At 32.3% G+C, this 15,473-nt stretch overlaps 1 protein-coding gene across 1 annotated transcript in view; it reads right to left on the bottom strand.

Moving 5' to 3' along the window:
* The window catches only part of LOC127708233 (uncharacterized), a 38,618-nt gene that overhangs the window by 19,505 nt on the left and 3,640 nt on the right, over window positions 1-15,473 (bottom strand). The window contains exons 3-4 of the mRNA XM_052213076.1: window positions 15,207-15,278; window positions 2,013-2,148 (exon numbers count right to left, since the gene is read on the bottom strand). Coding sequence (XP_052069036.1) covers window positions 2,013-2,148; window positions 15,207-15,278 — 208 coding nt within the window. The remainder of the gene's footprint in view (window positions 1-2,012; window positions 2,149-15,206; window positions 15,279-15,473) is intronic.

The following is a 15,473-nucleotide window of genomic DNA, read 5'->3' as shown; positions in this document are numbered from 1 at the left end:
TTAAATGGTGTTACAGTAATGCTCTTAATAAGAGACGCAATTGGTGTTTTAGGATTATGTCTAAGTTTAAAGAATGTAATTTAGATTTCTATGTTAATTTAAGTAATGTATTGTATAAACAAGAGATTACACAGATAGAAGAAGTTGTATTTGATAATTATTTAGAAAACTGGCAAAATATAATATTGACACAATTCATTCAGTGATTGTTTTCGCAAGATTATTAACTTTTGAGTATGTTGCCGAGATTTAATGGATTGTGAAATTCATAAACAATCAACACAAAACACGTAGAGCACGTGAAATTTATGTGAACTGTTACAGCCATGATATTTTATTTTCATATTTTCCATACATTAGCATGTGATAATTAAGCTTTTCCTTAATAGTTTTTAAATGATTTGGTGTATTTCATTTGTTCTTTAAAAATCAGTTATTACTATTTACCTTCATGTGCACGTTTGTTTACCTTTACGTTGGTCACGAATATATGTCATATTATGTATGTATTTAGTTTCATACTAAATGAAAGATCGTCCTGCTTACTCTCGATGCTTCACTTAACAATCATTAAATGTAATGTTGATGTAACCTATCACACTGCAGCGTTACCACCAACGCACTATCACACAGCAGCGTTACCACCAACGCACTATCACACCGCAGCGTTACCACCAACGCACTATCACACCGCAGCGTTACCACCAACGCACTAAGGCGTAGCTATCAACAAGACAGCGACGCAATGTCACCATCGCACTTCATCGTGATCAAAAACACAGTTCAGCGTCAAACCATCGCAGTTAAGCGTAACCATCATTACATGAATATTAAACCAAATAGATTAACACTAAGTCTTGAATATGATTTATTTCAAGCTAAAGTTAGAACTCTTATGTTCAGCCTATGGTCCACAGACGGAAGGATAGTTACATTTCTGCTCTGAAATGAGAAAAAAAACACTTTATAAATTTCGTACGTCAAAAGCGCCCAAACCCATTATTTCAAAACCACGCTGCGATGTTACCAAAAAGATGTTCAACTGTGCCTGAGGGAGTTGGAACCTTAGTTTCTTAAAAAATATCTTAATTTATAAACGGACAATTTTTATGTATATGTTATAGTGCTTTTCAGTACCAAGCTACTGAACTGAAACAAATATTAAATGAAGTCAATTAAGTCATTTCGAGTTGTTATTATAATTTATGTACCATTACATTTTTGTTCTGAAAAAAAAAACAGTATAAAAAAGTGCATATTTTTCTTTGTAATGGAAGTAGCTTATACTGTAATAATTGCAGTTTTATTATTTCTTTATTAACTTTTTATTAAAAATACGAAAGAAAAACTGACACCAATGATTTTGATACGTTAACAATGCAGCTTTGTGTATGACATATGCACTTTCTAGACCATATTAAGCATGATTTACTAAAAGGTTTCAAAAAACATATTGCATGATGTTCTAAATGTGGTCTTTCCTATTCATAAAAATATAATTTTGTTGACGGATAAACACACATATAAAATTGACTCCGTTGTGTTATGTAAATATGACAATCACAAGCCTTAAGAACGTAACATTAAGATCATATATTGCTATGTATTACACAAAGGATAATCACTGTGAGTGCATAATATTCATGAATAAAAGTATTTCCAATTGCTTGTTTTATACATGTTTGCTTAGATAGGTCCTTAACAAGCTTTTGCAGGAAATATACTTTAGAGAGACATATTTAAAAAAGAAAACGATTTCTAGTCCTTGCAAGCATAGTAAGATGATATTTGAACTTGTATTTGTAAATCTGTGTTGTAACAGTTGTTGCTAAAAATCTGAATAGTGAAAATATCGCACTATAAAATGTACTTAAAGGTTGCGAAAATCTAAACGTGGGGTACTTATAAATTATTATTGATACCGGAAAGACTAATTTCTTGTTCATATTGAAAGATTTTTCCAACATTCATAAAACATGTCAAATGAAGGCAATATCTTAATAAATTATTACTTTTTCTAAGACTTCTACAGTCTTCTGCGTTACATTGGTTGGTATTACAGCATGCAGCACAAACATCTATATCTCCTATAGCTCGTCTCCCCTGACCGTGTGTATATCTTAAATCTTTTAACAGGTGGTCGCACATCTGAAATGAAGATAAACTTATAGATTTTTTTCACTATATTTATTTTTGCGTTCTTATCAAGTGGACTGTTACAACTGTTAGTTTGTTGGCTTATTTCCATTGCCTTTCATTTTAATCACTATATTTCATCGACTGATTATTTGCAAAACAAAATATCTTAAATAATTACACATCTTAGCAAAGAACGATTTCTTATTAAATAAAGTACAAAAAATGAATAACTGTTTTTACCAAGAAAACGGAACTAGAATTTAAACGATTTTCTACATCGCTCAGCAGAGATATGAACAGTTAACTAGATGATACGAACAACATTAAACCTGCACGAAATGATATATAAATATAATTACTGTTATCAATACTGTTATTAATAATATCTTATAGTTATAATACATACACAGTTGATAGGCGTTTTCATAAAAACGTGCAAAGAGGACATTTCGAAAAAGTATAATTACACAGATGAAACAAAAGCTCCATTTTGGTTTAACCAAATCGCCCAACTCGACATGCCCGTTCCAAATTTAAATAAATAAAAAAAAAATAATGATAACTATCGAAATTCACTTCAATTAATGGATATGAGTGGATGACAACTTTTTTGGGAATATTGTCTTCCATGGCAGTAATTATTCAAGCGTTTCGTCGTATGCATTTGACATCTTATTTTAACATATTCAGAGACATAAATTTACATACGCAGTTCCCGTCGATGAAAAAATGAAGGAACAAAGTCTATTTTCTCAATTTTAAAGTTCGATCGCTATCTTATGATGTATTTAATAAAAAGAACATTTTAATTCATTTAACAAACAAGCATGTTCTATGTTATCTTCGTTTTTGTCTACTTACTATAGTTTCCTAAATGTATGAATGCTCGGAAATTTTCGATTGTGATGATGAAATTTAATTGGTCACACATTACGAAGTCATGTGAACTTAATTTTGCAATTTAGTACTGTAGGTTTTCGCTTCTTGGTTTGTCAACAGACATTGTAAAATGGAGTTTTATGAATCATCAAGATGTATTGTCTAGTAAATATATCAATAATGAAATTAATTATTTTAGTAGCTTGTATCACTTTAAAACCACAGGAATAAAATTGAGAATGGAAATGGGGAATATGTCAAAGAGACAACAACCCGACCAAAGAGCAGACAACAGCCGAAGGCCACCAATGGGTCTTCAACGCAGCGAGAAAATATCGCACCCGGAGGTGGTCCTCAGCTGGCCCCTAAATAAAAATGTGTACTAGTTCAGTGAAAAGGGACGTCACACTAAACTCCAAAACATATAAATGAACTAAAATTAAAAAACATACAAGACTTACAAAGGCCAGAGGCTCCTGACTTGGGACAGGCGCAAACATGCGGCCGGGGTTAAACATGTTTTGTGAGATCTCACTCTCCCCCTATACCTCTAGCCAATATAGAATAAAGAAACATATAGAAATACGCACAGTAAAACTCAGTTTAAAGGAAGTTCGAGTCCGATGTCAGAATAGGTAACAAAAGAAACTAAGCAAAATGACAATGATGCATAAATGAACAAAGGACTACTAGCAGTTACTGACATGCCAGCTCCAGACCTCAATTAAACTGATTGAAAGATTATGAAATTAGTAATTGAAAATGATGGACTTCATGTAATGTCTTGTACAAAAAAAAAGCGTCTTAATTTGTGTTATTCCAACCCTATTAAGAGACATGCCTTATATTTGTCTCATTGTCCTAATTACTAAGAATAACATTGAATCTAGCTACAAATTTGCTTCAATGTATTTTTTATATATGATATTTATATCAACTTACTAATTTTCGCTCACATCCGAGTTGATATCGTACTGCAGAGCCACGAATGAACTCTCTTTGCACACAGACCTAAAGAAATTAACAGTGCAAATAAAATACATATGACAATATACTAAATAAAGTTCATAATAAAAACGTCAGGAGATATTAAGATGGCAGTTGATTATAGATACTACCACTGCATCCAGTGTGATACGATATTTATACAATATGCTGGCTACCTTGTAATACGATATTTATACAATATGCTACCTTATTCCTTCTTTTCAAATGGTCTACAAAAAGATGTGTTCCTTCTATACGACGTCATCAGGCATGTTTGCTTTTTTTCATGACGTCAAATTAGGAAATTCAGAGAAATGCAAGATAATTTGACGTCAGAATCACATTTTGACCAACGAATAACTGAGATCAAACGAACCATTAGTTGATTAAATAAAAATAATCAACAGTTCTGGAAAAGGATAAATCGGGTAAGAATTAGAGAAACAGTAATAAGTTTGAAAGTATAAACATCATCGACAAAAGATACATAAAATGTAGCAACGTAGCAACCAACCGGTAGTGACACCCGTAGAGCTTTTCATATATAATCGTGAGCACAAAAAGTTTCATTCATCACTACGATAAATAAACCATTAAACAAGATCTTAAGGTGTTCGTAAAATTTTCAACTGAAACCTGTTAAGGAATGACTTAAATATTCTTTCTGTCTATGAAGAAATAACATCAAAATGCGGTGCATACTAAATAACCAGGGTAGCGTATGGAACGCCACAGCTGTCTTATGTGGTACTCTGATATTACGTTATTTTGTTTTATTATAACTTGATGATATTGTCTTAACATAATATGGTATTAACATTACGTAATGATTTTTGGATATAGCTCAATATGGAATAGTCATTACTTAATGATATTTCGATTTTACTTGATATGGTTTCGTATTGACTTGATATGGTTATTTCATTATTTAATATGGTTTTGTCATAACTCGATGTGATTTCATCATTATTTAATGTGGTTGTGTCATTAGGCAATGTGGTTTTAACATTACTTGATGTGTATGTGGCTTAACGTAATGTATTTGTTTCATTACATGATGTGGTTTTGTTATTTCGTAATGATGATTTGCCAATTCTTCATATGGCTTTAACATTACATAATGATGGTTCAAAATTTGACGATTTTACACAACCTGATGTGTTTGTTCCTGTTTTTGACGTGGTCCTGTCATTCTTTGATATGGTTATCACATTACTTGATGAGGTAAAGCCACGTAACCATTTTGGAAAAAAATAGTTCTATTTTTAACCCGATTTATATAATGTGCTTCGGATGGGTGTCGCTATCTATATAGTTAAAGTTCAAATTAAAGTTCGAGTTGTTGTTCAGAGTTATTTGGTATGAAAAAGGGGAATGGCAGACAAAAATAAGAAAAAAAGTACAAAAAAATATCAATATTTCGGATATTAGGGGGATATCCCAAAACCACTTGGTCCTGCCATGTTTTTTTTTCCCTTAGTTCTCAAATGGAAGCAGTATTACAAACATTTGTGAAGAATTCCACGGAACCCTGTCTCGCCTGAGATTGCTGCTGTCATTGTTATGTGTCATGTTGACTGTAAAACGTCCATTTATCGGTAAAAAACAAAATTAAAAAAATTGTTTTTCTGTACATGCTTTATCTCGAAATAGAAGATGAACTCCTATAAAAGTTTTATATCAATTCATGGAGGTTTAAAAATTTATCATGATAAAATAGTTTAATTTGGTAATATTTAATGCAAATAAAACTTATATAAAAATAAGAAGATGTGGTATGATTGCCAATGAGACAACTCTCCACCACATACCAAATGACGTAGCAGTTAACAACTATATGTCACTGTATGGTCTTCAACAATGAGCAAAACTTATTCCGCAAAGTAAGCTATAACCGGTCCAGAAATGACAAATGTAAAAACAATTCAAACGAATAACCTAACGATCTAAATCATGAAGACGCCGACGACGGCATATAGGTTTGTTGTGTCTAACTTCCGCGACATTAATATCGCAGGCTGGACAAACATCAAATGACTTGTACTTTATTTTCAACAAATGAGACACTTTAAATCAACTCACACTAAAGTTACAGGGAAAAGGGGGGATCGGACTAAGCGACAAAGCATCAATTCTATAAAATAAGAATTCTCCGATTTTTTTTTAGCGTGTATTATCATTTGAACATATACGAATATCAATCTTTTAATATATATTTTTATAAATTCCATTCTCTGATATACCTCGCACTAAATTGAAGAGAAAAAACTTTTTGGAATATCTCTTTTACAGGTGACGATGGATATGTTCCTGTTGTCGTTACCACAATCCCGTCCTCTTTTTCTCGAATGTGACTTAACGAATTAGACTAAATCACTGGGTTTGTACTTTCATGAAAAACACGACGGGTGCCACACGTTGAGTAGGATCTGCTTACTCTTCCGGAGCACCCGAGATCACCCCCAGGATTTTGATGGATTTATATTGCCCAGTCATACCGATCTATAGAGTTAAGCCAATTGCATCTGATTTTTATACGCCCGTTTACGGGACGTAACATAGTATACCGTTATCCGTCCGTCCGTCCGTCTGTCCGTCCGTCCGTCCGTCCGTCCGTCCGTCTGTCCGTCCGTCGTCAACATGTCGGACAATAACTTAAAAACGCTTTAACCAATTTGCATGAAACTTTGGTGAATTGTTTATATTTATTGACGCAAGCCATCTTTCAATTTTTATAAATTTTAGATTTTACATTTTCGAGTTATGGGATATTATTCATAAAAAATGGGTGATTTTCCAGTTTTCGGACAATATCTTTATAGTGCTTTGGTGACTGGTTTATATCTATTAAGATAACCTCCCTTTAGTTTTTCATAAATTTCTGATTTAACATTGAGAAGTTATTGAACTTTATTCTTTGAAAAAGCGACGGGTGTAGCATGCGCTAATGGCGCAGCTGTTTAATTTTTATACAGTTAATTCTTGTGTTGTGCTATTACACTATTCATTCGTGGTAGGGTTAAGGTTTAGCGCTCACAAACATGTTTAACTCCGCCACGTGCACATTCTTTGTGTGCCTGCCCCAAGTCAGGAGCCTGTAATTCAATGGTTGTCGTTGTTTCATGTGTGTCATATTTGTTTTTCGTAAGTTGTTGAGTTATTAGTTACGGGTGCCTATAATTGCTTACATCCACTGTATTTAAACTCTGGTGGATAGTTGTCTCATCGCAATCACACCACATCTAACTTTATTTCGATTTCTATGTGGTGTTTTGTATACTGTAGCACTGTTAATCTTTTGTACGCATACCCCTTAAACCTTTTTTCGGAAGCCCAAAGCAAAAGCCCTTGATCCGCGATAGAAAATTTGAATATGAACTCATATTAGATAACTCCAATTTCAACTCGAAATCTAAATGAGACTCAAATTCGAATTCTAACTCGAGCTCTACCTCAAAAGGTAACTCAAACTCGAAATTTAACTCGAAACTCAATGCTAACTCAAACTCGCAGTTCAAGGAACACATCATGTAATGTAAAATCGTCAAATTTTGAAACATCATTATGTAATTTTTAAGCCATATATGGAATTGGCAAATCATCATTACGAAATAACAAAACAACATCATGTAATGAAACAACTACATTGCGTTAAGCAACATACACATCAATGTTAAAACCCCATTGCCTAATAACACAACCACATTAAATAATGATGAAACCACATCGAGTTATGACAAAACCATATTAAGTAATGACAAAATTATATCAAGTCCATACGAAACCATATCATGTAATATCGAAATATCATTAAGTGATGACTATTCCATATTGAGTAATATCAAAACATCATTACGTAATGTCAAAACCATATTATGTAAAGACAAAATATCATCAAATAATAATAATACAACATAACGTAATATCAGAGTACCACATAAGACAGCTGTGGCGTTTTATAGTAGCGGGTTATATAAAAGGGTGCACCACATTTTTTAGGTTATTTATAATAGACAGAAAAATATTACAGTCATTCCTTATAATTTAATTCTAAATTCCATTTTTAGTGAGAAAATCATGAAAAGAAACGTTGATGACGTCACGGTCACATGTCAAAATTTTGTCATTAAGCTGATAGACAAAACACTTATGGCCAATCAGAAGAAGTTTTACATCCAAAATTAAATTTTTTATAAATATTAATAATTTGGTTCGTGGGGGAATCACTAACTATGTAATGTGTGGTAGGGTTTAAACGCTAGAATATGTCACTATTTCATGATAAATCATAAGGTCGAGATATTAAGATGAAGTTGATGACAAGGTTGTTGATTAAACTATAATTGTCTGAAACGAATCAAACGATTCAATTAAAACCACTGCTGTAAATGCATCAGACATTTGTCAAATATATTTATCTCACCATAAAATAGTGTAATCATGATAACTATGAGTATATTTTTGTAATTAAATAAATATTTACTCCATACCCAATGATGTTTGATTGTGATTATCTAAAAAAAAACAACACTAATGCAGATGTTTTCTTTTCAACTATTTGCTTGTAAAACATTTGTATTTTTTTTCATATCAACAATACATTTAATTTTTTTTTATTTTATTTTGGAAAATTGCATGTGATTATATTTATTATGCTATTATTCTAATGCTGAAATTTTTACTGAGGTGCTTTCTACGTAGTTCTTTTAGGAACATTAGTGTCGGAGGTTAACGTATGATACCCAATTTTATTGAACCTGATTCGCATTTCTACAAAAAAAAAACTGTTAAAGGTTAAAGCTGTTTAAAGCAACATTTGCAAAATAATATTCTCTTTTGGTCCATGTATATCAATGTCACATTTTAAATCATCTTTTCAATGTTTGCAAGTTAATTTTTTTTTTTTTTGCTCTAGTGGTTTTATGTGAATTAAACTTTGTAGAAAGAAGGCGAAAGATACCAAATCGACATTCAAACTCAAGTCGAGAATAAACTGACAACGCAACAGCTAAAAATGAAAAAGACAAACAATAATACGCAAACCAACAAAGAAAACTAAAGACTGATCAATACGAGCCCCAACAAAACCTGGAGGTTATCTCAGGTGCTCCAAAAGGGAAAACAGATCCTGCACCACATGTCGCACTCGTTGTGTGTTTCATGTAATTACAAACCCAGCGAAATGTCTTTTGTAGGATATTATATGTTTTGTATATAATAAATTGTAAAGCTTAATAGAATCTTGTTATCTATTGTACATGTAATAAATGAGTCAATGTTAATGAGTGTCTGGACTACATATTTAAACCAGTGCCTTAGCTGTTTTGCCTGCTATGCTATCATTGCCTTGACCATTTAGCAAGATACGCTACCAGTATAATTAGTTTGTAATTCGATACCAGGTTTGACAGATATTAGAATGTTCCAATAACAGAACTTGGTCATAGTGTTGACCTGCAGATATATACTTTTTTTTACTTATGAGACACAACCACCCGTCCCGTAACAGTACTACCAGAACAATAGTGGTGGTTTATTGACATATGATGCATTTTCGGTGCTCATATAACTCTTCTTAGTATATTATGCAAAATTAAATTTAAAATCTAACCTACCTCATTTGGTGGACACTGTTGTCTTAGTTGACATAACTTCGGAGAAGAAACACTGTCGCACGTTAAACAAGTATCAGCAGGTTTTATTGGAACTAGAAACAAAGTTATTAAAATTTCGTAAACAGTATTAAGTACCAATATTAGATAGACACAGAAAAAGTGTATTTCAAACTCAAGTTTGTGTTGCTCAGTATTTAGTTTTCTATGTTGTGCTTTATATACTGTTGTTTGTATTTTGGTCTTTTTCTTTTTTTTTCTGCCATAGCGTTGTCAGTTTGATATCCCTTTTGTATCTTTCGCCTCTCTCTAATAATTGTTTTAACCATAAAACAGGGGAAATACAAAAATCAAATGCCTACTTTGATTACACAAGAAGCCATTACATGGAGTACCATTTGTTGTACCAGTTGAGCAGCACTGAGCACATTGGACGTTGTCTTTCTTTGTCCTTTCAAAATTATCTTGTCTTTTTCTCCCAACAGCGCTTGCTATTAAGTTACAAACCTGTCGCACAAAACAAAATATAACCAACGAAGTTATACTTTTGTGATTTAAAATGACAAGAAAAAGCATTAATTTCATGAAATCTATAGCTAAAGACTAAGAAAAGAGGAAAAGTTAACGCGGCCGTAACTCATGTGTACTGAACGTAAATGCCCCGTTAACTCTGCGCAAACTTCAAAATTTCAGTTGATATAAAAAGTCACCACACGTGTTTTTCTGCGCTAACGTAAAACCTGAGCGTTTTTTATTTTTGATAAAAGTAAACGCATAATTATTTTGCGTAGAAAACGTGCGTTAACGACGTCATGGCATCCTAGATATATTGATTAATCATATCAAGTTAAATCACAAAAATACTGAACTCCGAGGAAAATTCAAAACGGAAAGTCCCCTAATCAAATGGCAAAATCAAAAGCACAAACACATCAAACAAAAGGACAACAACTGTCATATCCCTGACTTGGTACAGGCATTTTCTTATGTAGAAAATGGTGGATTGAACCTGGTTTAATAGCGCTAAACCCTCTCACTTGTATGACAGTCTCATCAAATTCCAATATATTGACAACGATGCGTGAATTAAACAAACAGACATAAAAGGTAAAAATGTCAAAATAGGGGTACAACAGTCAACACCGTGTCACAATCTTAATCACAACAAAAACAAACAAATAATTAAGAAGCACAACAAAGCATATATCACATTTAACAACCTCGTTCATTGCTTACTTATTTTTGTATTTTATTTATGTATGCCAAATCAACCCATAAAGGATCGAGGGATTTTAAGCACTGGGACCGAATCGTAATTTTAACATTAACTCTGGCGTAGACTGACGTCAGAATGTAAACGTCACACAGGTAGAGATATAAAATAATTGCTTTGTTTTAAAAAAAAGATTTGTTTTTAAATAAAAAAATCTTTAAATTGAAATGGACTGAAATTATAACTCATAATTTTTTTTTTTTTTTTTTTTTTTTTTTTGTTAGACCGCGCATTGCCGGGTATTATAAATCAGTTCCTTGGATATCTTGGATTGTTTTACCTAAAATGGGAGCATTTTAATTTTACAATTGCTTGATTTTCTGTCGTCATCTATTAGAGGTGCCAATATTATCTTTTTTCTTGAATATTATGTACCAGCATATACAATAAGTTATTTTCGTACCTTATGATGCACTTTTTTACTCCAATTTTGAGTTGTAATTGTGATACGTCATTTATCATATTGGTGTCAATAGTTAGAAGTGTTAATATGTTTTTTGTCGTCAAAATCATGTACTGATATTATAACTCATAATTTTGTTACCTAAAGTTGGGTTTTGTACAGACATTGTGAGCTATATCAGCATGACAACTAAAACATTTGTAGGCAACAATAAATCGCGCCAATATTTGTTCTTTTTCTTGAAAATCATGTACTGATATTTTAATGCAGCATTTTTATAACGCACGGTAGGAGGAATCTGAGTTTAAATTGCTGCATTTGTTGTCGCAATCTATTTCAGGTTCCAATATTTCCTCTTCGAATGCTTTACTCGAATTATATTCTTATATATGTGAAAGTTTATTTAAAGTGTTGTTGCCAATACTTAAGAGTGTCTGTATGTTTTATTTTTGACCAAAACCAATTTCCGGCATTTTACTTAATATGTGTACTGTAACCTAATCTTTGTGGCAATAATTAAAAGTACCAAGACTTCGTCCTTCTCTGAAAGATAATTTAAAGTCATTATAATTCAGTACTTTTATTTCCTCAGGATGGATGTTTTACATATCACTGGATCAATTGAAGTTTGAAATTGCTTAGATTATTGTCCCCATCTATTCAATGCTCCAATGGTTCTTTTTTTGTAATTTCATGTACCGGCAATAAAATTCGGTTATTTTGGTTCCTTGGAATGAATTGTTTCCCACACTCCCTGAGCTATACAAGTTTACGTTAACTGCAACTTTTGTCATCAATAGATAAAAATGCCAATATTTCCTTTTTTCTCGAAAATCATGTACCGGCTTTTAAACAGATCTTTTGGTGGTTCAGAAAAGGTTTTTGTATACTAATTCTGAGTTTTATGTGTGAAATATTCTCAACTTTTTGTTGGTAATAGTTAAAAGTGCTAATATTTAAGTACCGACATTGTAACTCAGTACTACTACACAGGATGGATCGTTTTACACAGATTATGAGCTAAAACGTATACTGTTTAACAAACTTTTGGTTGGAAACAATTAATAGTGCCATTTTGTCTATTTTTATGGAGTATATAATTCATAAAATTGAGAATGGAAATGGGGAATGTGTCAAAGAGACAACAATCCGACCAAAGAGCAGACAACAGCCGAAGGCCACCAATGGGTCTTCAATGCAGCGAGAAACTCCCGCATCCGGAGGCGTTCTTCAGCTGGCCCGTTAACAAATATGTATACTAGTTCAGTGATAATGGACGTCATACTAAACTCCAAAATATACACAAGAAACTAAAATTAAAAATGATACAAGACTAACAAAGGCCAGAGGCTCCTGACTTGGGACAGGCGCAAAAATGCGGCGGGGTTAAACATGTTTTTTGAGATCTCAACCCCCCTATACCTCTAGCCAATGTAGAAAAAAACAAACGTACAACAGTACGCAAAGTAAAACTCAGTTTAAGAGAAGTCCGAGTCCGATGTCAGAATAGGAAACAAAAGAAAATAAACAAAATGACAATAATACATAAATAACAACAGACTACTAGCAGTTACTGACATGCCAGACCTCAATTAAACTGATTGAAAGATTATGTTTTCATCATATGAATATCAGGCACAATCCCTCCTGTTAAGGGTTTAGTATTATACCGTCATAAAATATATGAGAAGAACATAACCCGTGTCATGCCAACAACTGGTTTTAGAATAAATATGTTTAATTCCGCATTTTTGATAACTGAGGATGGATTCTTTTACATAAAATGGACGCAAAATTAGTTTAACATTGCTACGTTTATTTATAAAAGCTGCCAATATTTTCTTATTTCATGAATATTATGTACTTAATAAAGTTCAGTACTTTTGGTACCTTAATATCGATTGTTTTACACGAATGGTTACCATATAAGTGTACGGTAATTAAACAAATAAAAAATGGTAGTACTGACTATTTAAAAATTGTAACTTCATTACAATTCAGTACTTTGAGTACCTCCTGATGAATAAGCAATCTACCGATTTTTTTCAATTCCTGATTGTGACATTTTGCTTCAGTGCTAGTTTTCATGGCGATTGGTGCATGCATATTAGGATACGCTTTCCATTTCGACGTACATTGTTTCGCTCCTTGACTGCAGCACTCACCAAACTGGGTCAATAACCCCAATGCGCTTAAATTTAGGAACTTAAAAAAAGTACGTAAACGTAAACAAAAAATCTTTGTGCATTTATATTGGTCACGTTTGAATTTTTATCAGCTGACTGAGCGTCACCATCGGTGCTGATTTGAAGAGCAGGGTACTATAAAAGGGATCTTTTTACTACAAGAAACCGCATAACAAAACGTTTTTCCGAAAATGCTAAATTACGGAAACAAATAATCGCATTTCGTACCCCAAAAACTAACCAAATGTGTGTGAAAATGTCTCAGCTTCGAAACGAGCTACCATACATATCCTATTAACAATATGGGCAGAGGAAATGAGGAAAAGGCTGCCAATACCGCCTTCCTGAAATGAATTGCGCATCTTGACGCAACTAAAACAGGGGTTGAACTCATATGACCAGGAAGGATGTGGACTAAAATCATGATAGGAAACGCAAGTCCTTAATTATCATATATATTAGGAGTAATACTCAATATGCAGTTACTGCTTTAATGTTTCGACAAACAAATCGTAAAATCAAAATAACCTCTTTTGTCGCTAAGTTTAGTTTTCAACCGACACTCATTGTCAATTTCTTTATGAAGGTCAAGATATGAGGTAGACTTAAATGTATCTGTGGTATAACTTTGTTGATGTTGAATACTTTAGATACATGTATATGCAGTCAACTTAGTCACCAAACTTTGAATTATTCTGTGAAAGGATATCATATAAAGGTCAGCTTTTCATTTTTCATGAGAAGTCTTTGTATGAAGTATTTCTCGTAAAACAAAATCATCAAGGATACCAGGCTTATAATTATATACGCCAGACGCGGGTTTCGTCTACAAAAAACTAAAGGAATAAGTTGGCAAGCAAAGCAACACAGTTATGCAAATTGCTCATTACAATAAAAGTTCTTCAAATGTAATACATATCTTGTTAATAAAAACTCCATTTTGATGATGTCAGTTTCAGTTAGTCTTTGTTCGAATCAGATGGTTTATTTTACAAAAATCAATTATTGATGTGCACTTCTTAAAACAGAATATTTGTATTTGCGTTTGGTCAATCTGTTTTATGAAATAAATTTGGCTAATAATTTTTCAATCTCCTTTTTCAGTTTTGAATTGATAGTTTCACAGAAGTCCTGTTTTGAATGTTTATAGCACATATATTTCTAATTTGAATAAAGATATAGTAGCGCAATTGGCTGCCTCACCAATATCACGTTGTTTGTAAGGGCAATTATGTAAAACTGAAAAAACCTTTATACACAGGTCAAATATTTTAAAGTACATTATGAAATATTTATCCGTTTTTATTTGTTCCATAACATTTAAGGTTATTGTATTTTTAACTTGGTAGATGCTTTTTTGAAGAAACTATTCTTAGGTGCTAAAACCATTCTTTTTCCAAGACGGTTAAAGGGTTTTAAAGAAAACAGATATATTGCAGCATTTTTATTTGTATATTTTTGTAATAATTTATTTTTTTATTTTTTAGGAAGTACAATGTAAGACTATTCCGATGTACTTCTACTATTATTTTCTTTATCAATCAATTTAATTGTATTTTTGTAGTTATTTTTAATTTGTTGGATAATACAATTAATTGTTAATTGTATATTCAAATTCAAATTTTCTAATGAGACATTCCTTGATCATTCATGGAGAATATGTGTATCCATGACAACCATACAACATCTGTCTCTATCCTTTGGCAATTATATACAAAAGTAATTACCTGTTTCGATCTGCATCCTGCTGAAAACACCCTAGATAAATCAAGAAGCACTGTTTGGTCTAGAAAACATTCCTAAAATTTAGATTAAAAACGATATGTTGAGTTCCAATTGAATCCTAAATTTCAATGAACTACTACATTTATTAAGACTTCTTTGTTTAAAATGAATACCATGAATATTTTTATATAGATATAAGAAGATGTGGTATGAGTGCCAAGGAGACAACTCTCCACCCAAGTCAAAATTTATAAAAGTAAACCATTATA

Source organism: Mytilus californianus, unplaced genomic scaffold (genome assembly GCF_021869535.1).
Source record: "Mytilus californianus isolate M0D057914Y unplaced genomic scaffold, xbMytCali1.0.p SCAF_7, whole genome shotgun sequence".
NCBI classification, from domain to species: domain Eukaryota; kingdom Metazoa; phylum Mollusca; class Bivalvia; order Mytilida; family Mytilidae; genus Mytilus; species Mytilus californianus.
This window is presented reverse-complemented; position numbering and strand designations above follow the sequence as displayed.